This window comes from Hyla sarda, chromosome 1 (assembly GCF_029499605.1).
Source record: "Hyla sarda isolate aHylSar1 chromosome 1, aHylSar1.hap1, whole genome shotgun sequence".
NCBI classification, from domain to species: domain Eukaryota; kingdom Metazoa; phylum Chordata; class Amphibia; order Anura; family Hylidae; genus Hyla; species Hyla sarda.
The window spans coordinates 314,934,228-314,961,790 of NC_079189.1; the positions used below are offsets into that span (position 1 = coordinate 314,934,228).

At 38.3% G+C, this 27,563-nt stretch overlaps 1 protein-coding gene across 6 annotated transcripts in view; it reads right to left on the bottom strand.

Moving 5' to 3' along the window:
• The window catches only part of PAX5 (paired box 5), a 324,504-nt gene that overhangs the window by 241,908 nt on the left and 55,033 nt on the right, over positions 1-27,563 (bottom strand). For all 6 annotated transcript variants that reach the window (XM_056518288.1, XM_056518291.1, XM_056518287.1 and 3 more), the window contains exon 2: positions 2,481-2,646. In XM_056518288.1, the coding sequence (XP_056374263.1) occupies positions 2,481-2,646 (166 nt within the window). The remainder of the gene's footprint in view (positions 1-2,480; positions 2,647-27,563) is intronic.

Sequence of the window (27,563 nt, forward strand, 5' to 3'; positions counted from 1 at the left end):
CTATTATTCTGATCCTGCCACCGGCCTGATGCCACACATTTGATGCCAAGTTCTCCTTTTTTCACCCACCTTCGTCACCAGGTACTGGTATTGCCACCCACTGCACCACTCTGTCACCGGGTCACTTTCAGGACTCCTGCTGTTGCTGCTGCTGCCACCTCCAGGCTTTCTCATTCTGCCACCATATGTCCTCCTCATGCTGATGCCAGCTCCAAGCTGTCTCCTACTGCCACTATATGTTCTCCTCATGCTCCTGCCACCCCCAGGCTGTGTCATTCAGTCACTATATGTTCTCCTCATGCTGCCGCCAACTCCAGGCTGTGTCATTAAGCCCCTATGTGGTCTCCTTATGCTGCCGCCAACTCCAGGCTGTGTCATTCAGCCACTATATGGTCTCCTCATAATGCCGCAAACTGCAGGCTGTGTCATTCAGCCACTATATGATCTCCTCATGCTGCCGCCAACTCTAGGCTGTGTCATTAAGCCACTATATGGTCTCCTCATGCTGCCACCAACTCTAGGCTGTGTCATTCAGTGACGATATGTTCTCCTCATGCTGCCACCAACTCCAGGCTGTGTCATTCAACCACTATATGGTCTCCTAATGCTGCTGCCAACTCCAGGCTGTGTCATTCAGCCACTATGTGTTCTCCTAATGTTGCCGTTTCCTCCACGCTGTGTCATTAAGCCACTATATGGTCTCCTCATGCTGTCGTCACCTCCACGCTGTGTCATTCAGCCACTACATGGTCTTGTCATGCTTCCGCCACCTCCAGGTTGTGTCATTCAGCCACTATATGTTCTCCACATGCGGCCGCCAATTTCAGGCTGTGTCATTCAGCCACTATGTGGTCTCCTCATGCAGCCGCCACCTCCACGCTGTGTCATTCAGCCACTATATGGTCTCCTCATACTGATACCACCTCCAGGCTGTGTCATTGTGCCGCTCTGCGAAAGTGATTCTAATAGCGACGCCTCTGATCTGCATGTCATATGGAATAACAGTATTATTTCACTAACCCAGTACACACCCTATGCGTGTTACAGCAAGGCAAAGTGTTCTACACCCCTATTGAGGCTCTCTGTAGGCCAGAAATAGCTGTTTTGGACCAAAACAAATTTTGGGGGAAAATTCGGCGAATCGGCCGAATCAAATTTTTCAAAAATTCGCTTGTCTCTAGTGTAGACCCCTGCACCAAGTGACAGTTAACAGCCCCCCCCCCCCCCATCTATGTATCTCTATGGGAGAGCCGGAGATACCCAAACCATGTACCTCTGGCTCTCCCTTAGAGAAACATGGAGCGGGCATGTCAGCTGGCGCTTCATGCAAGTGACGACACTGTTGGATAGGTGATAAGTTTAAGTGCACTCGAGAACTCCTTTAAGGGGAGCATTTGCCTATGTTTTGCTGCCCTTGCTGACAGTAGCATAACGTAGGGACAAATGCACTGTTTACAGTCTAGTTTAGTTATTTAGCACTTATGGACAAGAAGCATATGAGAGCTACATATAAGAGCCCACTGTTGTTGGTTCTGTCCACAGGCTTCTCCCTATGCACACTGTAGAAAAGTGCCAGAGAAAAACTGACCATTGAACTAATCCCATTCATTTGGATTGGACAGTGCAGATTAATCTGGAAGGACATTGGGAAGAACATGAACAAGAGAATCTATGTAGTCCAGAGACAGCTTGGAGCAACAATAAAGAGAAAATTGAGAAGTCAACATGGTATAAGGCAGAGCTATAACACAGGGAAATCATGCACCAATACTATTGCCATGTATAAATAAATAATCTTTTTTTTTAATCAAAACCCATCCTTGTTTAATAAAGGTATCTCATTAATCACTGTATAGATACATATCACATGTATAGATAAATAATAAACATGCTACATAAGACATAATTTGGAAGCAGCATCCTAAATGTTTCTCAACAGTTCTAGCATTGGAAATATTACTAAAAAGCACTTTAAGATTAGTGTTGAGCGGCATAGGCCATATTCGAATTCGCGAATATTCGCGAATATATGGACGAATATTCGTCATATTTGCGAATATTCGCATATTCGTAATATTCTCGTTTTATTTTCGCATATGCGAATATTCGCGTGTGCGGAAATTAGCATATGCAAAAATTAGCATAAGCGAAAATTAGCATAAGCGAAAATTCGCAAATGCGAAAATTCGCATATGCACATTTTCGCATATGCGAAAATTCACACACCAGTCTCACACAGTAGTATTAGAGGCTTCTTACACCACATAAGCTGGAAGCAGAGAGGGATGATCACTGTGATGTGTACTGTGAAAAAAAAACGAATATTCGTACTCACGAATATATAGCGCTATATTCGCGAATATTCGCAAATTCGCGAATATGCGATATTCGCAAATAAAATTCGAATTGCGAATATTCGCGAGCAACACTATTTAAGATTAGTCTTTCCGTTAAATGATTTTCTTTAGGGGCACTATTACCTGCCGAGAATTTTGCTGACACATCCATGGCTGACTCGTAGTTGCCTTGAGATGTCACATGGCCGGACACCTTGATGGGCAAGTTCTACAATTCTTTGACGAACTACATCAGGAAGTGGTCGGCCATTTACAAACACACCTCCTAGCTGGTTTACTCCCCCATGTCCTGCAAAACATAAAAGGCAAATAAAATCGTAAACAACTGCATTATTTATTCTTCCCATAGCCGGATTATCATAGCGTACAGGTTTCCGAACATCTGCATCATAATTGCTTGCACATGTGCATGAAGCTAGTCAATATTAATGAAAATAAAAAGTATTTCTCTGCCGTTGCACTGGGAAATTTTGGGAATCAAACACAATTTTTCAGTGCTGGTATTGTTAGGCTGAAATTGCATGTAGTAAAAATATTAGTTATGGGGTGAGGTTACAGTTAGAACCAAAGTCCTACCACATGTAGGCTAGTGCTACTATAGTTATTAGAGCTATGCAGGGTGGGCCATTTATATGGATACACCTTAATAAAATGGGAATGGTTGGTGATATTAACTTCCTGTTTGTGGCATACTAGTATATGTGAGGGGGGAAACTTTTCAAGATGGGTGGTGACCATGGCGGCAATTTTGAAGTCAGCCATTTGAATCCAACTTTAGTTTTTTCAATAGGAAGAGGGTCATGTGACACATCAAACTTATTGGGAATTTCACAAGAAAAACAAGGATGTGCTTGGTTTTAACGTAACTTTATTCTTTCATGAGTTATTTACAAGTTTCTGACCACTTATAAAATGTGTTCAATGTGCTGCCCATTGTGTTCGATTGTCAATGCAACCCTCTTCTTCCACTCTTCACACACTGATAGCAACACCGCAGGAGAAATGCTAGCACAGGCTTCCAGTATCCGTAGTTTCAGGTACTGCACATCTCGTATCTTCACAGCATAGACAATTGCCTTCAGATGACCCCAAAGATAAAAGTCTAAGGGGGTCAGATCGGGAGACCTTGGGGGCCATTCAACTGGCCCACGGGGACCAATCCACTTTCCAGGAAACTATTCATCTAGGAATGCTCGGTGCACAAAGAGGGAAACACATCATCATGTAGCAATTTCACATATCCAGTGGTCTTGAGGTTTCCATTGATGAAGAATGGCCCCACTATTTTTGTACCCCATATACCACACCATACCATCAATTTTTGTGTTCCAACAGTCTTGGAGGGATCTATCCAATGTATGAGCATTGCTAGATGAACAGTTTCCTGGAAAGTGGATTGGTCGTCGTGGGCCAGTTGAATGGCCCCCAAGGTCTCCCGATCTGATCTTATCTTTGGGGTCATCTGAAGGCAATTGTCTATGCTGTGAAGATACGAGATGTGCAGCACCTGAAACTACGGATACTGGAAGCCTGTGCTAGCATTTCTCCTGCGGTGTTGCTATCAGTGTGTGAAGAGTGGGAGAAGAGGGTTGCAATGACAATCCAACACAATGGGCAGCACATTGAACACATTTTATAAGTGGTCAGAAACTTGTAAATAACTCATGAAAGAATAAAGTTATGTTAAAACCAAGCACATTGTTTTTCTTGTGAAATTCACAATAAGTTTGATGTGTCACATGACCCTCTTCCTATTGAAAAAACAAAAGTTGGAATCAAAATGGCCGACTTCAAAATGGCCGCCATGGTCACCACCCATCTTGAAAAGTTTCCCCCTCACATATACTAATGTGCCACAAACAGGAAGTTAATATCACCAACCATTCCCATTTTATTAAGGTGTATCCATGTAAATGACCCACCCTGTTCATCTAGTAGAAGCAAAATATTGTTCTAGACAGAAGAAAAGTACCAAAAAATAAAGACATTTGAAGGACTGTGTTTAAAACAACAAAGTGGTAGCCTTATGGCTATAGAAATGTATAACAATTCCCTGCATGAATTATTCTGTGTCCATTAGAAACAAAAATGTAAAACCCAGGTTATTCTTCTTGTATATCTATGGTTTCAAGACAGGAGGTATAGGGGGAAAATGTCTGTACTTCAAAGTTCACTACGTGATTTGTTTTAATAAAGGATGTTACTTTCTTGGTTTGGACAACACATAAATATTGTGACCATTGGTAAAAGTACATGATAAAAACGTAGTTTGGTGAAGATGTGGTTTGCAATGTTAAAGGGGTATTCCAGGAAAAAACTTTTTTTTATATATCAACTGGTTTCAGAAAGTTTAACAGATTTGTAAATTACTTCTATTAAAAAATCTTAATCCTTTCAGTACTTATGAGCTTCTGAAGTTAAGGTTGTTCTTTTCTGTCTAAGTAATCTCTGATGACACGTGTCTCGGGAAACGCCCAGTTTAGAAGCAAATTCCCATAGCAAACCTCTTCTAAACTGGGCGGTTCCCGAGACACGTGTCATCAGAGATTACTTAGACAGAAAAGAACAACCTAAACTTCAGAAGCTCATAAGTACTGAAAGGATGAAGATTTTTTAATAAAAGTAATTTACAAATCTGTTTAACTTTCTGGAGCCAGTTGATATATAAAAAAAAGTTTTTTCCTGGATAAACCCTTTAACATGTATCATAATTGTAGTTCAGCTATATACAGCACAGTATATTGTGGAACCTTCTCTGCAGACTTCCTAATACAGGTAATAAGTGAGGCTTTAAACCAAATATTAAAGGTAAATGTATGAGTAGTACATTCCACCTGCAACATTACAATATATTTCATGACAGATCAGGTACAGACAGAAAACTATGGCAAAGAGTTTTTTTTATTGTAAATACCCTTACAATTAATGGTCTAATAGAAGACTTACAGGCACAAGGAACAGTAGGCATTTGTTAAGTGCATGACAGGAAGGTCAAGTACATCTCAAGTCAGTTGTTTAAGCATGAATAATTACGAGAGACATTTATTTGATGAGGTGAACATTCTACAGGGATCTATTAACCGAGACGAAGAATAGTTACAGAAATATACATACATGTCTATAAAGTTGTACAAACTACAAGAATCAGGATATAGTAATATACAAAGAAATTATGGGGGGATTTATCGTCCCTTTGTCTGGTGTAATGGGCAAAAAGGAGCAACATTTTTGCACAATCCACCTTGCACAAAATATTTGCAACTTTTTATATACTTTGCGCCATGCTTGCCAAGTGGGAGGAGTGTGGTGTAAAGTGGGTGTGGTGCTCTTCAAAAAGGCGTAAATTGCAACTAGATTTCAATGAGGGCACATGGGCAGCTTGAGATGTACCAGGATTTATGTAAAGGTGTGCACCTCTACAAAAATCAGAGTGCCTGTGTTGGGGGATTTTTACAGACTGGCATGTCAGAAACTGGATAAATCCCCTCCAGGTTTATATTGTATACACTTGCCCTGAAAACATACTGCCAGCTTGTGCTGACCCCCCAATCAGCTTAGATGCATCAATTGTAAAATGAAATACTGCTGCTTTTTTTTTATAGTAGAAATCTTTATGTTTTGTGTTACTTCAGCCACTATGTGACCTCAATATATACACAATACAGTACAAAAGTAAGACCAGATTCACAGTGTTTTTTCAGGCATATTTTATGTAAAAATGCATCCACAAAATTGAAGACATATTGGGGGACATTTATCATTGTTTGCTTTGGTAAGCAAGTTTTGAAGTAATTATTTTTTTTTTTGCTTTAGTTTTGCTTCTGAGCTACATATTTATCATAGGTTTTGTGAGACATTTTTGCGACTTTTTAAATTTGCTTATGTACGGGAGTTTTGTACCCCAGGTCAGACCTGGAGTAGACTTGCGACTTTTTGTAAGGGGTTTTTGCCTTTTGACTTTCGCACATCATAAATTCGTGACCACAGCAAAGTGAAAACTGAAATATATTTAGGTAAGGCTGATTGTAACATTTTGCTTACTCACAAAAGTCGCACAAAAAAGTTGCTTAGGCGCATGTGCGACTTTTGTAGAAAAAAAGGCTCTTAAAATACCTTGATAAATGTCCCCCATTGTGTCCACATTTTTTTACATAAATGTTAATTTTTTACAGTAACTTACTTACACGGCTTTTAACCCCTTAAGGACCGGGGGGTTTTCCGTTTTTGCATTTTCGTTTTTTGCTGACGTTTTCGTTTAAAATTGTCATCTTCTGACCCCTATAACTTTTTTATTTTTCCGTGTATGGGGCGGTATGAGGACTAATTTTTTGCGCCGTGATCTGAAGTTTTTAACGGTACTATTTTTGCATTGATATGACTTATTGATCGCTTTTTATTCATTTTTAAATTATATAAAAAGTGACCAAAAATGCACTATTTTGGACTTTGGAATTTTTTTGCGCGCACGCCATTGACCGAGCGGTTTAATTAATGATATATTTTTATAATTCGGACATTTCCGCACGCGGTGATACCATATATGTTTATTTTTATTTTTATTTACACTGTGTTTTTTTTATTATTGGAAAAGGGGGGTGATTAAAACTTTTAATAGGGGAGGAGTTAAATGATCTTTATTCACTTTTTTTTTCACTTTTTTTTTGCAGTGTTATAGGTCCCATAGGGACCTATAACACTGCACACACTGATCTTCTATGTTGATCACTGGTTTCTCATAAGAAACCAGTGATCAACGATTCTGCCGCATGACTGCTCATGCCTGGATCTCAGGCACTGAGCAGTCATTCGGCGATCGGACAGCGAGGAGGCAGGAATTTATTTATCCTCAGTCGGCTTTTAAGTTCTATCAAAGAGAAAAGGCAGCTTTGAACTGTCACATGTAGATAAGACAAATTTATGATGTGCAACTTTTTTTCATAATGACTCCACTCCCGAGCAGATTTAGAAAAGTGGGTCTGCTGTAGAAAGCCAAAGCCTTTTTTTTTAATATGCGACAAATTTATTAACAGCAGTGTGATTTTTTTGTAAATTAGGCCATGACCAAAGACAAAAACGACTTCAAAGATTCACCCACAAAAGTCGCAATGACGCAAATGAGAAATCAAGGCCTGTGTGAACATAGCCTAAGGCAGAGAATACCAAAATTGTTGCCCATAACTTTTTCCCCTTTAAGGAAATATTAAGGCTATGCTTTAGTTACGCCTATGGATTGAATTTAGTTCTGTCAAAAGTCATAACCTTAAAATTCACATATCACAAAGACAGGTAATAATTATATGTATATGACACAAAATGAATAGTAATAGATGCAAAGCTATGATAAGGTATGAGCAGTATTGGTTTCTTCAACATACAATCCCTGCTTTTGATCAGTAATGTGGAGTTTTGGGTAACATTTAACTATTATCTATGGTCTGCTACAGTTCAACTGAAAAGTGATTGGAAAACTGGAAACAGATAATTCTTTTAAAAAAAAAAAAAATTTGGAGAATATTGTTGCCATCTTTAATGAAAAACACAGATTTAATCAGGTTTATATGCCATAGCCATTTACCTTGCCAACATAGTCCAAAAGAAGATGAACATTCTACCTCAAATTTCACGAAATTACAGTTCAGAGAATTCCTTCAGACATGTAGGTGGTTGGTAACCATCATAGGCAGGTGGAAGAACAAGTAGACATAAGGATATTGTGGAGGAGGTTAAGAAACCTTGGACTATGGGATTTTTAGCAGACAAGTGTGCACTGCACTATGTTATTTCTGCAGGACCTAAGGTTCTCTCTGAGATTTGTTGTTCATGATGACAATACACAGGCAGAGCAAAATTGGAAGCAATGTAAAGGCTGCCAGTTGTGACTGTCTAAGGCTGGGTTCACATATGTCCGGCATCCGGCATAGGTGAACTCAGCCTAAATCTCGATGCAACTGATGCCACAACTGATGACAACTTGTCATCAGTTGTATGGCATGCGGCGTCCATTGTTTCTGGGCAACGGACAGGGGAACGCAGCAAGCTGCGTTCCCCTGTCCGGTGCCCTCCGGCATGTCCAACCATCCAGCGTCAAAATTGAGACGCTGGATGATTGTGAACTGTCCCATTCAAATGAATGGGATCAGTTCTAGCACCAGTTTCCCTCCGGTCCACGCCGGAGGGAAACTGTGCCGGACGACTGATATATGTGAACCCAGCCTTACATGTATAAGGTAACATGTTACTGAACAACTCATCCAAATGTGGACAGTAAAATCTGTAAAAAACTGTAATATCATGATAATTATAATTACAATTATCATAAAAAGCAGAACTCTTGAATGCCAGATATGGAAAAATTTAACACAGGAGGAGAAACAGTGGAAGCTATCTGTTCATCGGAGAGAGAAAACAACACAGGGAGAGCTGAGGGTAGGCCCAAATCTATGTAGTGCTTTGGGATGCCTATTGTCAGTCCCTATGATGCTTGCAAATGGAGAAGAAAGGCAAATATTGTTGGCACCGCTCCTGAGGCCCCAGAATGAAAAGCTGAAGAGGGGCTCAGGATCAGCACCATGATAATTGTCTCTCTTCTCCATTTGCATCCAATAACAATATAGTACCTCCAGCTTAAAAAAAAAAACAGATTCATATCTTTTTTTACAGACAGTAGAAAAAAGCCCCAGGAATTTTTGGAAGATTGTCAATCCTGATTCGAATACAGAAGGTTTGTAACAGAAATGCCTGAATATCTTATTCCAGGGTTTAAAAAAAAAAAAAAACATGTACATGTCTGGAACTTCAGTCAGATGTATGGGACAGATTTGGTAAAACTTATGGAAAAAATATTTCATTAAAAACCAGTCAGATGGGGCATCAGTACTAAACTTTTATTTTTATTTTATGTCACTTATTTACGCAGCTGTAAACTGTGGCCGTATTTTTACATATTTTGTGCACAGACCACCACTTTCCCATAGATCTACATAAAGTACATTAATGTTAAAAATTGCGGCCAAAATTTTGCGGATGCTTTTTTACAAATGAAATGCACCTTTAAAAACACTATGTGAACCTAGCCTAAAAGTTAAAAACCTTATTATTACTCATAAATAGTATGTTTGTGGAAGCTGATTAAAAAAGGCAATAGTTCTTTACGCTCTGCAAAACACTGAAAGTAAAAGTTATTTTTAGAATTTTAGGTTTGTGATAAATCACGAAGAATATGAAAATAAAATACCTACATAATGGGTGAAGGTGATATCTTCATCTAATGTTAACTTATTTTTCTATCTTATAGCTATTCTGTTAGATGTAGTTTGTAATGTTTCCATATATTATATGAATAGTAACTTCTTTTTTTTGTTTTTATGTAACTATAAATAATCAAGTTCTGTTTGCCTATAACTAAAATCTAATAATTTCCTATGCTATGTTTACACGGGGGAATTTCCGCAATTATGCACAATTTGTTGAAAGGAATTGTAGAATTCCGCTGGAATTCTGGTGGAATTGCAGCAGAATTTCTTTGTTCTCTAAACACAGTATTCTGCTGAATATCAAGCCCTATTGAGTTAAATGAGATTCCTCACATAATTCTGTAAATTTGTTAGACAGGTCTTTAAATTTTGTGGAATGTGGAATTTGCTGTGTGATTGGGACAGCGGAATACCATTGGACATGGCTTTAAATTTCAGTGGAATTTCCAGTGGAATTCTTCGGCCAAATTCCACCGTGTGAACATAGTCTAAGTCAGAAATGCTACTTCCTGGTTGAGTAGTTGCTCAATACAACAATCCCTATAATGCATTGCTTTCTCCAGCTCATTATCACGGCCCTCCTACCCTGTCTAATTCCCTCCAACAACACTGTTTCCCACCCAGAGCTGCTGCAGAACATTGCTCTACAGAGCAGAACAGTCTGTAGAACCTGCTCTATTCATTCGCTGTCTACTCCTCTGCCTGTGGCATTTTTTAGAACAAGGCAGCATGGTATAAACACACCTCATTCTTTTCTTAATGTCCCAATAAAGATATATATGTATGTGTGTGTCTGTGTGTGCCTTACTTAAGGGGCAGGGCTTGAGCTCAGAGACAAGATCCAGCCACACCTCCTGAGAAAGCACAATATGATGCCTCATGTCAGGAGAGAAGGAGGAGCCAGGGAGCTACTGGGACAACATCCCACTAAAAATGTCACTAAACAAGTTCCTGTTAGTGGTATTTCAAGCAAAAACATACTAAAGGCAGTTTGTGACAACACTATATTAGTAAGTTATATATCTTAAGCTGATAGTTTAATTTAAATACAATTTTCTCATATCAGAATACCCCTTTAAGAAACCATTTTTGTAGCTATCTGCAAATAGTTGTAAAAAAATGTAAATCAGTGTATTGCTAACGTGGCACTTAAAGGGGTACTCCGCTGCCCTGTGTCGGAAGCTCCGCTCCCCAGCGTCCGGAAGTTTATTGTTCCGGACGCTGTGTGCGGGCTTACGTGTTCAGGGCCGCCCCTCGTGACGTCAGGCCCACCCCCTTCGTGACATCCCGCCCGCCACCTCAGTGAAAGTCTATGGTAAGGGGGCGCGATGGCTGTCACGCCCCCTTCCCATAGACTTTCGTTGAGGGGGCGGGCGTGATGTCACGAAGGGGGCGGGCGTGACGTCACGAGGGGCAGCCCTGAACACAGAAGCCCGCACATAGCCTCCGGAACAATAAACTTCCGGACGCTGGGGAGCGGAGCTTCCGACACAAGGCAGCGGAGTACCCCTTTAATAAAAATGTCCTGACATATTTTATGCACAAATTTTCATCTATAATTGGCAAAAAAGCTGCATGTTGACTTTTTGCCAATTATGAATAAATATGTACATGTAAAAAAAAGAATGATTCACACATGTCCGGCATCTAGCATAGGTGATCTCGACACAACTGATGCCATAACTGATGACAACGTGCATCAATTGTCATCAATTGTATGGCATACAGCGTCCATTGTTTCTGGACAACAGACAGGGGAATGCAGCAAGCTGCATTCCTCTTTCGTGTGCCATCTGCCGTGTCCAACCATCCGGCGTCAAAATTAAGACGCTGGATGATTGTGAACTGTCCCATTCAAATGAATGGGATCAGTTCTAGCATCAATTTCCCTCTGGTGCAAGCCGGAGGGAAACTATGCCAAATGCCTGATATATGTCAACCTAGCCTCATTTACATTGGGGAATTTTATTCAGTGTGAACTTAGCCTTAAAATGTAGACCAAATGGTTACCAGAGGGTTGTACTTGAACCAATCCTTACCCTTTGGCGGGTTGCAAAAAATATGTAAATGCCATGCTTACCAATGTACCCTGAAATTTTAATTATAATAGGCAATATTAAGATATCTAAAGATAATTGCTTGTATTACTAGATAAGTTTGAGGGAGACACAAAGTGTCAATCCCAAAAAGAAATCATACGACTATAATTTGGTCCGTCAGGTCTGAACATCTGGCATTCAGGACCATTATATTTTGTATTATTTATAGAAGTTTTTTTTTATTGTCATTGCTACACCTCACCACATGTCTGTTCTCGTAATGTTGGTATTTTGCATATCCAATCATCTCTTATCTCCAACACAATGATCACATACACAACTAACCTTCTCGATCGTAAACAAAAAAAATTATTCCTGGATTAAAAATATATACCTTTTTATACCACAAACCTCTCAGGGGCAACCCTTGGGGCAAAAAAAAAAATGATTGTGTATGTGATTGGTGCAATGGTGTATAAGCTGCAGTACACTCAATTAAAGGGAAACTGACAGTGAGTTCACCTACATTAAACCCAATATATAGGGTTGTAGTGCCAGTGAACCGGATTACAATGAGGTATCAATTATCCAGATTCGCAGTCCAGTTTTGGAGATACTTGTTGTATTTGCTGGCATTGCTAATCTGGAAATTTCCAGCTTTGTGCAATGGAGGCAGGACCTGGCAAGCCTAGCTTCCCTGCCTCCTTCCCCTCTGCTCCCATATTTCTGGGGACCCTTTAGCCAGGTGAACACAAGGTAGGCAGGCATATTGGTGCAAACAGGATGGAGGTAGGGAAGCTGGGTATGCCAGGTCCCGACTCTATCGCACAAAGCTAGCCATTTCCAGATTAACAATTCCGGCTAATACAACGGACATCTTCAGAACCGGATCACGGATCCGGATAATTCCTGCCTCATTGAAATCCAGTTCACCCACACTATAATCCTGTGTATTAGGTTTAGTGAATACAATGTCAGTTGTCATTTAAATGCCCCAATAGGCTGAACATAATACTTAAAGGGGTAGTCCAGTGGTGAAAAACTTATCCCCTGTCCTAAGGGGATAGGGGATAAGTAATAATGCAGATACAGTTTTTATATCATGCTCTAAAGGGAAATATAGATAAAGAAGTTTTAGTGCCTTGGCATGTGGATACTGGATTCTTTTCTGTTACGCTATGCGCTCGGGGCTGGGACTCGCACTGCGGAACGCACCCGCATGCGAGCCCCAGTCCATCACTCTCCGGGTGTTTCCCCTGCCTCTGCTTCCACCTCTCTGCTCTGGCGCACGTGTCCCCGTCCCTTAGGGCGTGCGCGCGCCGGAGCTTTAAGATTTAAAGGGCCAGTACGCTCATTAGTGTAACCACCTGTGTCTTGTTGATAAATTCCTCCACCCTCCTCAGTTCTCTGCCGGATCTTTGTTGCCTTGTGCCCTAGAGAAAGCGTTCCTTTGTATTGCCCTGCCATGTACCAGATCTCCTGCTCTTGTGACCTTGACCTTGCTTCTCTGCCGCCTGCCTACTGAACTTCTGCTACGTCCCGACTACGCTACTGTGCTGCCTGCCCTAACCTACAGCTATCCTGACTACGAGTTGTCTCATCCCTTCTGTGCTTCGCATCTCCTCAGCCGCCTGTGTGGTCGAGCCGTTGCCGGGGGTTACGACCTGGGTGTCGCCTGCAGCAGCAAGCCCATCCTGCTTTGTGGTGGGCTCTGGTGAAGACCAGCGGCACCTTAGACTCCGTTCCCTGGCATGGTCCGAGTCATCTGCCACACAGGTCCATCGGATCCACATACACCGGAGTTCCTGTCTTCAGAAACGTGAGTGTTACATTTTCTCTTTCGACATCAACTTCTTTTAAACTCAAGTTTTTATATTTTATATTTGCATCCATAAATACATTTTCTACTGCATTGTAACAACAGTTGTAAAGTAAATTATTTAACTATAACTCGATTTATTTTACTCAGATTTTTCTCTTCATGTATTTTTTTTCTATTTTTTTGCACTTTTATTTAGCCTCATATCAAAATATCCAATCTTGTTGCCAATAGTAACCAATCAGAGCGAATTGAATTGAATCGGACAAAGTCGAATTCATTACGAATTTCATGAAAAAGTCGATTCGGACCAAATCCGGAATTTGACTCAATTCGAAATAAAGAATTTCTTCATTAGCGACATCCGCTTTAAAATATAGATGCGGGTAGCCGGCCACTCTTCTCTGGTCCCACTGTAGTATGAGTACATGCCGTATATTTATCCCTATTATTCATATTTCCCGCAGAGAGCTGTAATTGGCTGGAACCATCTGGCCAATCACAGCTCTCTGTGGGAAATGTGAATTCTATTCACATCACTCACGGAGTGGAGTGCAGTGAAGCGAGTGCAGGAGAAAGCCACTCGATCTCTGCAAGATACAGTGGGGATCAAAAGTTTGGGCACCCCAGGTAAAAATTTGTATTAATGTGCATAAAGAAGCCAAGGAAAGATTAAAAAAGTCTCCAAAAGGCATCAAATTACAGATTACACATTCTTATAATATGTCAACAAAAGTTAGATTTTATTTCCATCATTTACACTTTCAAAATAACAGAGAACTAAAAAATGGCATCTGCAAAAGTTTGGGCACCCTGCAGAATTTATAGCATGCACTGCACCTTTGCAAAGCTGAGACCTGCCAGTGTCATGGATTGTTCTCAATTATCATCTGACATTGCCCCAACAATCAGCACCATGGGTTCTTCTAAGCAGTTGTCTAGAAATCTGAAACTGAAAATAGTTGATGCTCACAAAGCTGGAGAAGGCTATAAGAAGATAGCAAAACGTTTTCAGATGTCAATATCCTCTGTTCGGAATGCAATTAAGAAATGGCAGTCATCAGGAACAGTGGAAGTTAAAGCAAGATCTGGAAGACCAAGAAAAATATCAGACAGAACAGCTCGCAGGATTTTGAGAAAAACAATTCAAAACTCACGTTTGACTGCACAATCCCTCCAGAAAGATCTGACAGACACTGGAGTTGTGGTACACTATTGCACTATAAAGAGATACTTGTACAAATAGGGTCTTCATAGAAGAGTCATCAGAAGAAAACCTCTTCTACGTCCTCACCACAAAAATCAGCGTTTGAACTTTGCAAATGAACATACAGACAAGCCTGATGCATTTTTGAAAAAAAGTTCTGTGGGCCGATGAGGTTAAAATTTAACTTTTTGGCCGGAATGAGCAAAGGTACGTTTGGAGAAGAAGGGGAACAGAATTTAATGAAAAGAATCTCTGTCCAACTGTTAAGCATGGGGGTGGATCAATCATGCTTTGGGGTTGTATTGCAGCCAGTGGCACAGGGAATCTCTCACTAGTAGAAGGAAAAATGAATTCAATAAAATTACAGCAAATTTTGGATGCTAACTTGATGCCATCTGTGAAAAAGCTGAAGTTAAAGATAGGATGGCTTCTACAAATGGATAATGATCCTAAACACACCTCGAAATCCACGGGGGATTACATCAAGAGGCGTAAACTGAAGGTTTTGCCATGGCCTTCACAATCTCCTGACCTCAACATAATTGAAAATCTATGGATAGACCTTAAAAGAGCAGTGCGTGACAGACAGCCCAGAAATCTCAAAGAACTGGAAGACTTTTGTAAGGAAGAATGGGCAAAGATACCTCAAACAAAAATGGAAAGACTCTTGGCTGGCTACAAAAAGTGTTTACAATCTGTGATATTTGCCAAAGGGGGCAGTACAAGATATTAACTCTGCAGGGTGCCCAAACTTTTGCAGACACCATTTTTTTGTTTTCTGTTATTTTGAAACTGTAAATGATGGAAATAAAATCTAACTTTTGTTGACATATTATAAGAATGTCTAATCTGTAATTTGATGCCTTTTGGAGATTTTTCAATCTTTCCTTGGCTTCTTCATGCACATTAATACAAATTTTTACCTGGAGTGCCCAAGCTATTGATCCCCACTGTATGTGTGTGTGTGTGTGTGTATGTATGTTCCAGCATCACGTCCAAACCACTAAAGATATTAACATGAAACTTGGTACACATGTTACTTATATGTCAACAACAAACATAGGATAGGTAATTTAACCCTTACCAACCCCCATTTGCCAGGGTCCGGGTTTTTATTTAAAGTCTCATACAAGTCTATGGAAAATTTCTGTTACTGCATAATTTCCAAAAGGCTGGAGATATTTCGATAATACTTGGTCACATGTTACTTATATTCAACAAAGAAAACAATGGGCACCATCTATGCTATTAACCACAAACTGGGTGCAGCCAGCTGCCACATATAGTATACAAAAAGAGAAGAGAAAAAGCTGGCAGCTATAAAGTGATGCACTCCAAAATCAGATAATCATGTAAACAATTCATCTTTATTAATCAATATGACATACAAAAAAAGGAAGCGTACAAACAATTAAAATCATTTAAAAACAATATATCCGGCGGAGGCGCATAGTCCTTCAACGTTCACCCCGTACTGGAAGGGAAATATAACCCCACAAGAAGTTACAGGCTGCCCTGACCATGTACCGATACCTGAAACCATATACCAGAATTCCCCTATACAATAACCTATATGTGTATACACCCTAGTCCAATGGAAAGTAACCTGGTGCTAAACATAAAAGTTATGACAATATCTACTAGAGATAGCAGTAACAAAAATCACCAATGCATAAAGATATACGTATGTATCCTAAACCCAGAAGATTAAAGATAGATATAGAGTGTCATGCATAGAAAGTCAGTCAGGTATATGTAAGGGGATTTCACCAATGGAGAGCTGTATCTAAGTCAAGGCTAGGACTTCCTGCATCTCAGTACGGGGGAAAGCTAACCCCACACGTTCCGCCTCCAGCAACGGAGGCTTCCTCAGGAGTGATTTTCAGCTCCCTTGATTTGTATTTATACCATTGTAATCACAAGCATCCGTTCACTTATCAATAAATCATAATTACCATGTGGTGTTGTTTGGTCCGCACCGCCGGAACACTAGTACCTGAAGTGTCGGGTGTCAAGTGATGTACACGGGCGTCATTCAATATACGAGAATATTCTTGGAGGGCTATATTTCCTTTCCAGTACTGGGTGGGCGTTGAAGGACTATACTCCTCCGCCGGAAATATTGTTTTTAAATGATTTTAATTGTTTGTACGCTTCCTTTTTTTGTATGTCATATTGCTTAATAAAGATGAATTGTTTACATGATTATCTGATTTTGGAGTGCATCACTTTATAGCTGCCAGCTTTTTCTCTTCACTTTTCACATGTTACTTATATGGCAAATAAAAATATATAATAGTTAAATTAACCCCTAACCTGCCCCCATATGGGAAGGATGAGGTTTTTGTTTCAAGTCCCATGCAAGTGTATAGGACTTCTGGTGCCTTACTCCACACGCTCTGTTCTGCATCTCCTGGTGAATGTGTCAGTCCGGCTTGTAAGCCACACCCCATCACACAAAGACATGCCCACCTTTTAAGCCACACCACTTTTATTTTCAGTTTACAATATCTTTACCACAATGCAGCCCCACTTGAGGATGGGATATGAGGATTAGAAATGAGGATTAGCTATGGGGACTGGATATGCGGACAAGATATGAGGTCGGATATGAGGTCGGGATATGAGGACGGGATATGAGGATGGCATATGAGGTTGGGATATGGGGACGGGATATAGGGTTGGGATATGGGGACAGGATATGGGGTCGGCATAAGGGGTGGGGATATGTGGTCAGGATATGGGGTCGGGATATGGGGACGGGATAGGGGGTCAAGATATGGGGTTGGGATATGGGGAGGGGATAGGGGGACGGGATATGGGGACGGGACATGGGGATGGGATATGGGGACGGGATGAGGATGGGATATGAGGTTGGGATATGAGGACATGGTATGAGGATGGGATAAGAGGTTGGGAAATGGGGGCGGGATATGAGGACGTGGTATGAGGTCGGGATATGAGGACATGGTATGAGGACGGGAAAATAGGTTGGGATATGAAGTTGGCATATGAGGACGGGATATGAGAACAAAATATGAGGACATGATATGAGGTCAGAATATTAGGAGGGGATTTTGGGTCGGGATATGAGGAGGGGATATGGGGTCAGGATTTTGGGACGGGATATGAGGGCAAAAGCTTCCTCCTTTGTTGCTTTTCCCCCACAAGGATAAGGTGGGAAAAACCAGGCAACGCTGGGTACTCGGCTAGTATATATATACAGAGAGAGAGACATATAGATATATGGATAGCTATATATATATATATATATATATATATATATATATATATAAAGTTACAACAGTATTGAGATATGCTGTGGTACCCACCGACAGTCAGTTTGCAAACAGTGCACAATATATGTTTGCAAACTGTCCCGCAGCATATCTGACCTGGGTTGAAGGAACGAGATCCACATCCTAATTGAGTACCCACGGACAGTTTGCAAACATATATTTTGCACTGTTTGTAAACTGATTGTCAGTGGGTCCTGCAGCATATTTCAATACTGTTGCAGGACCCAGCATATCGAGTATATGTACCATATGGATAATATGTAATAATATATACTGTAGATGTAAACTTTTCACATTAGATCATATATATATATATGTATATCTATATGTCTCTCTCTCTCTCCCTCCATATATATATATATATAGAGAGAGAGAGAGAGAGAGAGAGATAAAAATAGAAAAGCAAAGCAGCACTCCCAAAAAAGAAAAATCCTTATGTACGGGTGTAAGCAATCTATGGGTCCTGGGTCCAACAATGTAGAGAAAAATAGGAATGACTGCTGTACAATGAAGTAGCAAAAAATGAAACTTTTAATCCAGCTAAAAAATGGACAACGTTTCTTGACTTGAAAAACGTGTACTGCAGTCGTTCGTATTTTTCTATATATAGATATATAAATCATATATTTGTATATATCTTATTTATGTATTGTGCTTACACAGCAGACAGATGAATGAATAACAGGAAATAGGAGGGAAAAACCTTAATTGAACAATGAAACCACAGCCAATTAAGGTCAAACAAACTTGACCTACATTCCTTTGATGTTCTATTACCTATTTGACCTTAATTGGCTGTGGTCTCATTATTCAATTAACCTTCATTTGCTCTAATTAGAGCAGCTACTGTATATTTTAAAACTTTCTTCGATTCATATGGTCCCAGTGACTCCCTGCCGGTCCCCACTGTAACCACTGTGATTGCAAGGGGACAACTGGAATTCAAGAATTACAACTCCCATCATTCCCTACATAGAAATGTAAAGATTTTTCACATATATAAAAAGGTAATCCCTCATCCCACATCCATGGTTACATATTTCCTTCTACAGCTTACAGCAAAGAAAAAGTCCTTTCCATCCTATTGAAATTATAGCTCCCATCCATGTCTTCCTGCATATGCAGAGACATTGGAATTACAAGAAGAATTTTGAGGTAATTTGTCATTTAAAATCATCTCATATTGTATAATTACAATGACATTGTCGTTCACAATTACATAAAATACATACATACATTATTGTCCCAGCCATCTGCCTCTGCAAATTACAATTTAAAGTATCTTTAATACTTCACCTCTGTAAATTTATGGATTTTTGGTGAATTAGGGAAACTCAGCCTTTCTTTGCATACTGTATTATACATATTACTGATGTCCCTGTCCTCGTCTCGTCTCTGACCCCCGCAATTATTCATTGCAGCAAATCAAAATGCCCCAAAAAATTAAATTAAATAAATGGGGCTAAAAAAGTAAAGTAAAATAAAAAAAATATATGATTTAGAAGGAAAACTGGCAAATAAATTATGAAATGCACTCCTCATTCCTTTTTAATATTGAGCGCTGAATTTTCTGTTCCCTGCCCGCTACCAAAATTGAAAGACAAAAATTTTTTAATTTTTAAACAGGGATCAATTTATGTGGGTGGGCAGGGATAAAAAAAAAATGTAGCGGCCAATAATAAAAATGTGGAAAAGGGCCATTTAAATGTAAAAATAATATATTTTTATAATTAATTTTTTATTTTTCTTTATTAGTAAATGATGGGAGTTGTAGTTCCTGTACTAATACAGATCGCCCTGGATGTCACTCCTGACACCCGATGTGATTGTCCTTTCTATTGCAAAGATGGAGCGGCTTTCTCCTGCGCTCGCATCTCTGCACTATACACCGGACGGCCAGTGATGTGAATAGAATTCACGTCACTTATTCATATAGCGGCCACCCGCATCTATACATTATATAGGACGATAGCAGCGGGTTTCAGGAGTGACACCGCTGTGATCTTTCCTCACCTGCAGGTACTACTGCTCCCAACATGGAGCACACTCTGCTCCATGCTAGGAGTTGTAGTACCTGCATTATTAGACAGATCGCAAAAGGTGTCAGAAGTGACACCCGCTGCGATCTGTCTATTAATGCAGGTACTACAGCTCCCAGCTTGGAGTATAGTGTGCTCCATGTTGGGAGCAGTAGTACCTGCAGTTGAGGACAGATCACAGCGGGTGTCACTCCTGAAACCCGCTGCTATCATCCTGTCTATAGCAGAGATGCGAGAAAGCCGCCCGCATCTATACCTTATATAGGACGATCGCAGTGGGTGTCAGGAGTGACACCCGGGGTGATCTGTCTATTAGCACAGGTACTACTACTCCCATCATGGAACAGTCTGTTTCATGCTGGGAGTAGTAGTACTACTACCTAAAAAATGTAAAAATAGAGAAAAAAAAGTGAAACATACACACACTTTATTAAACACATTATTTAAATACATTACTAATAAAAATTTGTCACAAATTTCAGACCGTATTGAATTTTTTTGCTAAATTTTGTGAATCGGCTGAATCAAAAATTTAAAAAAAATTCACTCATCTCTAGTTGCTATGAAAAAGAGGGAAGTTTATTTTCTGATAGACAGTTTTGATAGATGAGGTTTATCATGTAACATATAACAAGACTATGCTGACCCATTCATTCTTTTAGGTCTGCCCATTATCCTATGTAAAGTGCAATTGTTATGCATTTCACCAGACATACATGCATGCAATTCTACAGAAACTATCTTATTATCTACAACATATTTTCAAGAAAACCAACTACTCCACATTCTACTCCTTTAAAAAAAAAGGATAGTGCTGTATATATACATGCGATATGTTAGCATAGGATATGTTCACAATAAAGCTATTTCAAAATATCCTATAATTAAAAAACTTTTAAGGGGTACTCTGGTATCTCATGTCCTAGGGCTGGTATGATAATTATAAAATAATAATAGAAAAAAACATACTTACCTACCTCACTCACTGGGGAGTCCCCATATGAAGTCTTCCAGTCCCCTGCTGAACACTTCAACTGCTACTTCTGAGACAGTCTTGTCTGAGCAGTGACAGCCTACTTAGCCAATCACTGCCTGAGACAGGACACTTCTGCAGCTGGTGATTGGCTGAGCCAGCCTTAACTGCTAAGACGAATCTCAGGAGAAGCGGATGAAGCATTAAGCATGGAACCAAAAGATTTCATAGGGAGACTCCAAAGGAAGCGAGGTGAGTAAGTAGCACAATCTAACTTCATTTTTAGAAACCGTAATACCCCTTTAAGACATTGGCCCAGATGGCCCTGAAATCCAAACTGTCTGGTTTTGCCCACAACCAATCACAGATCAGCTTTCATATGTTAATGAGCTCTATTAAACTAAAAGCTGAGCTGTGATAGGTTGCTGTGGGCAACAAAGACAGATTAAAGTTTTTAGACAGTTTTAATAAATCTGCTCCAATAACTGTTTTATGATTATGACATTTTTAATAAATTAAGGTCACAGAAATGTAACTAGCACTTGTCCTGGTTAATAATTTGTAACAAACCCCCTACCTAAACTATTCCATGTCATATATAATACTGGTGTCTTGTGTTTCAGAGAGGTAACTGGATCACTTGTTTTCCATGGCATAAGACTGTGAGCCAAAGACCGTACCTCTGACATAAAAGTGTACCCTGCAAATTTAAACTTTTAATTCAATATTTTGTTGTGTTTTACCTGTTTGCAGCAATGTTGCAATTTTATCTTTTTGTTTCTACCTAGATGTATTAAATCTAGGTAGAAGCGCTGCGGAATATATAAATAAAATTATTATTATTATCTAGTTTTTATTAAAATATGCAAAGAAGGATATAATTGTATACTGGTGAATTTTAAGCATTTTTGGTGTGTGGGAGAAAGGGAGCAATGTGTGCCATATTTTTAAATGTGCAGTGCCCAAATCACGTGTAAAACAAGCTACTTCTCTTGTTTGGCACAAAGCAGATCAAACTTCACCCTCACAGAGCCATGGTGACGTGCAACAACATGGAGCAGTCGAGTGGAGTGACCCAAATGAACCTTTGTCTTCTAACCCACATGGCTGGGATGCTGAAAAAATTTTCATGCAACACTTTAGCACACTGATCGTGCAAGGGGGCAGTGGTGTTGTGCCTGACATTAGTCAGCTTTCCACAAGTGCAACTGCCAATGTTGAGAGAGGAAAAAGAAGCAAAAATAAATAAAAATGTAATTAATTTAATTTATTTATTTTTCATATTTAATATTTATATTTATTAATTCATTATTTTATTAAATTTAATTAAAATCCATTGGCAATGAGAGGTTCTTTTAATGTATGCACCTTCAAAACACAATAAATTGGACATGCCACAGGGCCTCTGTTGTAATTTGGCCCTGTTTACACCACTTGGACTAAGATGCAACCCCAATTGTGCACTAATAAGTTATAAATATGCATTGACAAAATGGTGCAGATTAGAATGTGCACAAACATAGGTCACGGCACTTTTGTTCGAGATTAGTGAACATTGTGTAAACAAAACGAAACTTGACTGTAATCTAACTCAAAATGTGGTGTAACCTTGGGAAGCATCTTTTGACCAAATTTGGTGCAAAATTCACAAAAAAAATTTGCTAAATTCTCCCATCATATTTTAAATATACCTAAATTTTTTAAAACCATTTGAGACTTTTCTCTTCATTTCTTTACAGCCTATTAAAAAAAGGAGAACCGATACTAAACTAGTGTTGTGTCTTTCCATGTACTTAAATGCTCTGACAGTAACGTGGGTGTCCTTATGAAAGTGCCATGATCACCACCATCAGAATTAATGAATTACCCCCATTGTGCAGTCTTTACAAATGACCAATTATACAACAGTGAAATGTCGTTTGGGATACCAAGTGACACAAGCCTTTGTTAAAAAGTCAATAATAATGAGCTGTAAGTCTTTATCCACAATGTTTTCAATTCAGCTTACACCATTAATTTCTACTTAGCTCCATTACCTCTCAAACACTGGTGGCAAATAGGTGGGGACCTTAGAAACAGGTCTGGGATATAGCTGGAAATAGTTGCAATTTGAACAAGAAAAAAAAATGTTATATATATATATATATATATATATGTATATATATATATATATATATATATATATATATATATATATATACAGATAGATAGCTAAATTTAAATATACATGAATTACATATTGCTAAGCATAGACTTGTAAGTCGGGTGGTAAAGTCAACCCTACCTGTAATTTTGTCCATGACAGCCCACGATAATTGTAGACAGCTAACCTAGACAGCTAACCATTTAACAAACTCAAAGAGAAGAACCCTCAGTACATAAGGCCTTATTTGTCAGACTTGCTATGAACAATATCCAAAATGTGGATAAAAGTGAAACCAACCCACAGACAAGGTACCCTTCTGAACACTACATGAAAAGAAAGCAGTTAACCACTACTGAATTGCACTAACAATCCTTGATATAAGTAAACATAGTTTCTAAAGAACATAAAATAAACTCTCAATAGAACATTTAATATTTAGAATATGTAAATGCAATAAAAGCTGTAGCATAAATGTGAAATGTTTTATGCATAAACTGTTATTTGCAATAAAATAAAACATTATATGTAGGTATTTATATTCAAAGTGAGTGTGTTAATCTGATCACATACGCACTGTCACATGTATAATGCCATTGTACTGCTTACCATTGGTGGGCGAGGGAGTGCACTAGTGTAGCACCTTGGGGGGGGTTCTTTATACACTTAAATTAACAGTGAGGCGTCATCACTAAATTTCATCCATTTGTTGACTATTTCTTAGGATCCTTAGGATCCATTATTTTACCATCATAGAGCTAATGTCTCATGGAGCATGTTTAGAGCAAACAGATCATCACTTAATAGGGTCCCCTTGGGCCCCTCAAAATGGCAGCATTCTCAAAATGGCAGCACTCTCTCTATGAGTATTTATTTTAGATTTAAAATCTTTGTTTATGTATTTTTTTTGTCCCTATTATACATTACTAAGCAGGATGAGGGCAATATAGAAATGGATAATGAGAGATTTTTTTGACAATTTTAGTTTACTTTTACCTAACACTGCAATAATCATATGTTTTTGTTATCTTCTACTACAAGCTCAGGCATGTACTATATATATATATATATATATATATATATATATATACATTACAAGCTCAGGCATATACGATAGATAGATAGATAGATAGATAGATAGATAGATAGATAGATAGATAGAAAAATAAACGAAGAATTACAGCTGCACTCGAGAGATAGTGAAAAAGTATAGATGGATCTATTCACCAAACATAAGCGCTTATGTTTGGTGAATAGAGCCACCTATACTTTTTCACTTTTCCTCGAGTGCAGCTGTAATTCTTCGTTTAAGAATTGCTCCAGACTTTGGACTTAAGTCTATTACAGCCTGGAACACCATATCATCTGGAAGTGCTGCCTTTTTTTTTTTGTTAGATAGATAGATAGATGGATAGATAGATAGATAGTAATACAATAAATTTTAAAAAAAAAAAAAAAAATATATATATATATATATATATATACACACACACACACACATACATATGTATTTACTGCAGTTTATTTCCACTACCTAAAGATAGAGAGAATCCAAGCTCTGTTTATATCCCAGAAGAATACAGCTAGATGTTACAAAATCCTGATCAAGCCTAAAGAGATCTCTGCCCTGGGAAAGCAGGCCTGTACCATCAGCATGACACCCATACTGAGTCACATAGCAGATTGTATAGCATGGGACAGTGACCCAGCTGGGGAAACATATTATCTACAGCCCTTAATCATGTAAGGTTCACCTATGTTGCACAGTGAATCACATTAAAACAAACTAATCAAGTGTGATTAATAGCATTTAGAGTTGATTCAATATTGAAGCGTATTTTATGCAAAACCAGTGAGGGTTTCTATTAGACAGGAACTCAATCAGCATAGTGGCTATTTAAATAACTGTTTCTGAAATAAGGACAAGGCCAAGGGCTGAAATAAGGAGGGGGCATTCACCACCAGCTATGGCTTTAAACCTTCTGCCTTAATGTAGTTTTAAAATAAAACCTTATCATGTATCATCCTTTTCAGAGGAACCAGGACATATTCTGGTGCAGGTGGTCCATCAGAAGCTGAGGACATTAGCTTGTGCTCCCTTTGTCCTGCTCTATGCCATACCCCAGAGAATAGCCAAGTGGTGCACTGTTGTGAGAAAATAAGACTATGTGGTTATTATTATATGCTATCCCATTCTTTATTTAAACAACAGGTTTTTTTTTTTTTGTTTTTTTTTAGAATATCTGTGTATCTTTAAAATGCAGTATATTCAGTGGCCAGTGTGTATGTATGACCAGCTTGTCTAGAAAGTTGCAGTGTTTGTTCTGTGTCACATTCACAACTAGATTCAATTTACTTCTTTACTACTTTTGTTATTTGTGACTCCCTTTGGTCTGTATATCATACATTGGTCAAGTCGTATTTGATAGCACAATTCAATCAACATTGTCTATACAGAATCAATGATACCATCTAACTACTTGTTCTGATGATGTTTTAGCAGAAGGAGTATTTTCTTGTATTACTGCTGGCAATTTGAAATACTTGCTAAATGAGTAAAAGAGCTCACATTTAGATTTTAATACATTTCAAGCCCAGCATGAAAAAAAACATACAGAGCAGCAAGTTTTCTCATAATAGAAATGATGCAGTTATGCGTATCTAATCTTGTGCTACTGCTTTATATTGTCTGATTTTAACTCTATGTTAAAGGCTGAGCAGAAGTCTACAGGGAACCTAAGCAACCATCCCTTTGCTACTTAGCACACAGTAAAGGATCATCTCAATAGGTAAAGTCTTGTGTTCTGTCCTAATGCATTACTAAAATTGACAAATAATAAAGATGCAAGGGGTTATGTGATCAAGTGATTAAGTAAAAAATCAATATTTCCAGGCCCTCCACTGTGGCAATTGCTCTGCTGGATACAGTAGAGAGATTTTGATTAATATACTAGAAGTGAAATCTAAAGCGAATATATAAACAACAGTGACAGCTGTTGGGATGTGCTTGGTTGTGGTACAGGGCACAAATCAAATGTGAGACCCTTTGTCTGCCAGTGATTGGTTCCATCTTAATAGAGGAGGATCATTTAATGTGGGGTTTATCTGTTGACTATGAATTGCAAACTCAGTCTTTGAATGTTTGTAGTGTTATAAGACAATTTCAAAATGGCAAACCCAAGTGATACTGTATAAATACAAATTATCACTGTTAATAACAGTTTCAATATTTTAATATATGTCCTGTTCAAAACGACTTCAATAATCAAACTTTTTTATGAATAATCTAGAAATTAAAAAATACTAATAATAATCAGCCTAAATACATAAAGTAATTCATGGGCAATGCTGTTAATACTTCAGTTCATGTAGTGGACAGCTACATTGTCTCTTGGCATAATACAATACAATATAGTTTAATAACTGTACTGTGCTTAGTCCTTAATACCCATCTGAATGTCTAGCAGGGCATATCAACAAAACTAAAATGCCACATGCCTTAGTACAAAGTTGTCATTGTTTTCCTAAATGTTCTAATAAGACCTGTGTTCCATGAATATAACACATTCTAATAAACATCATTTATATTTATTTGTCACAGTCACACACTCCTGTGGGAGCAGGGTAAAGCTGCTGTTTCATAAAGTAAATAAAGTATATTGTATGATTAACTATATCACTGTATTATTCCACTTTGTAGAGTAGCCAAACTAGTTAAAATAAATAGAATAGTTAGAATAATTAAATAATTAAAATAAATAGTAAACTCATACAATAGTATACTATGTTTCGTAATATATAAAATAATAATAATTACAATAACAAAAATGAATTATAAAATATATAAACATAAGATAAGAAGAGAAAAATAAATAATTGTATAAAAAAAACTTTCATTTTATTTTACAATGCTAAATAGCAAAAAAAAAAAATAAGTTAGGCATTCAACAAAGTGAAACATTATCTATCTACCTATATATCTATTTATCCAAACATTATCTATCTACCTATATATCTATTTATCCAAACATTATCTATCTACCTATATATCTATTTATCCAAACATTATCTATCTACCTATATATCTATTTATCCAAACATTATCTATCTACCTATATATCTCTTTATCCAAACATTATCTATCTACCTATATATCTATTTATCCAAACATTATCTATCTACCTATATATCTATTTATCCAAACATTATCTATCTACCTATATATCTATTTATCCAAACATTATCTATCTACCTATATATCTCTTTATCCAAACATTATCTATCTACCTATATATCTATTTATCCAAACATTATCCATCTACCTATATATCTATTTATCCAAACATTATCTATCTACCTATATATCTATTTATCCAAACATTATCCATCTACCTATATATCTATTTATCCATCTGTACAATTTCTAAACCTTGT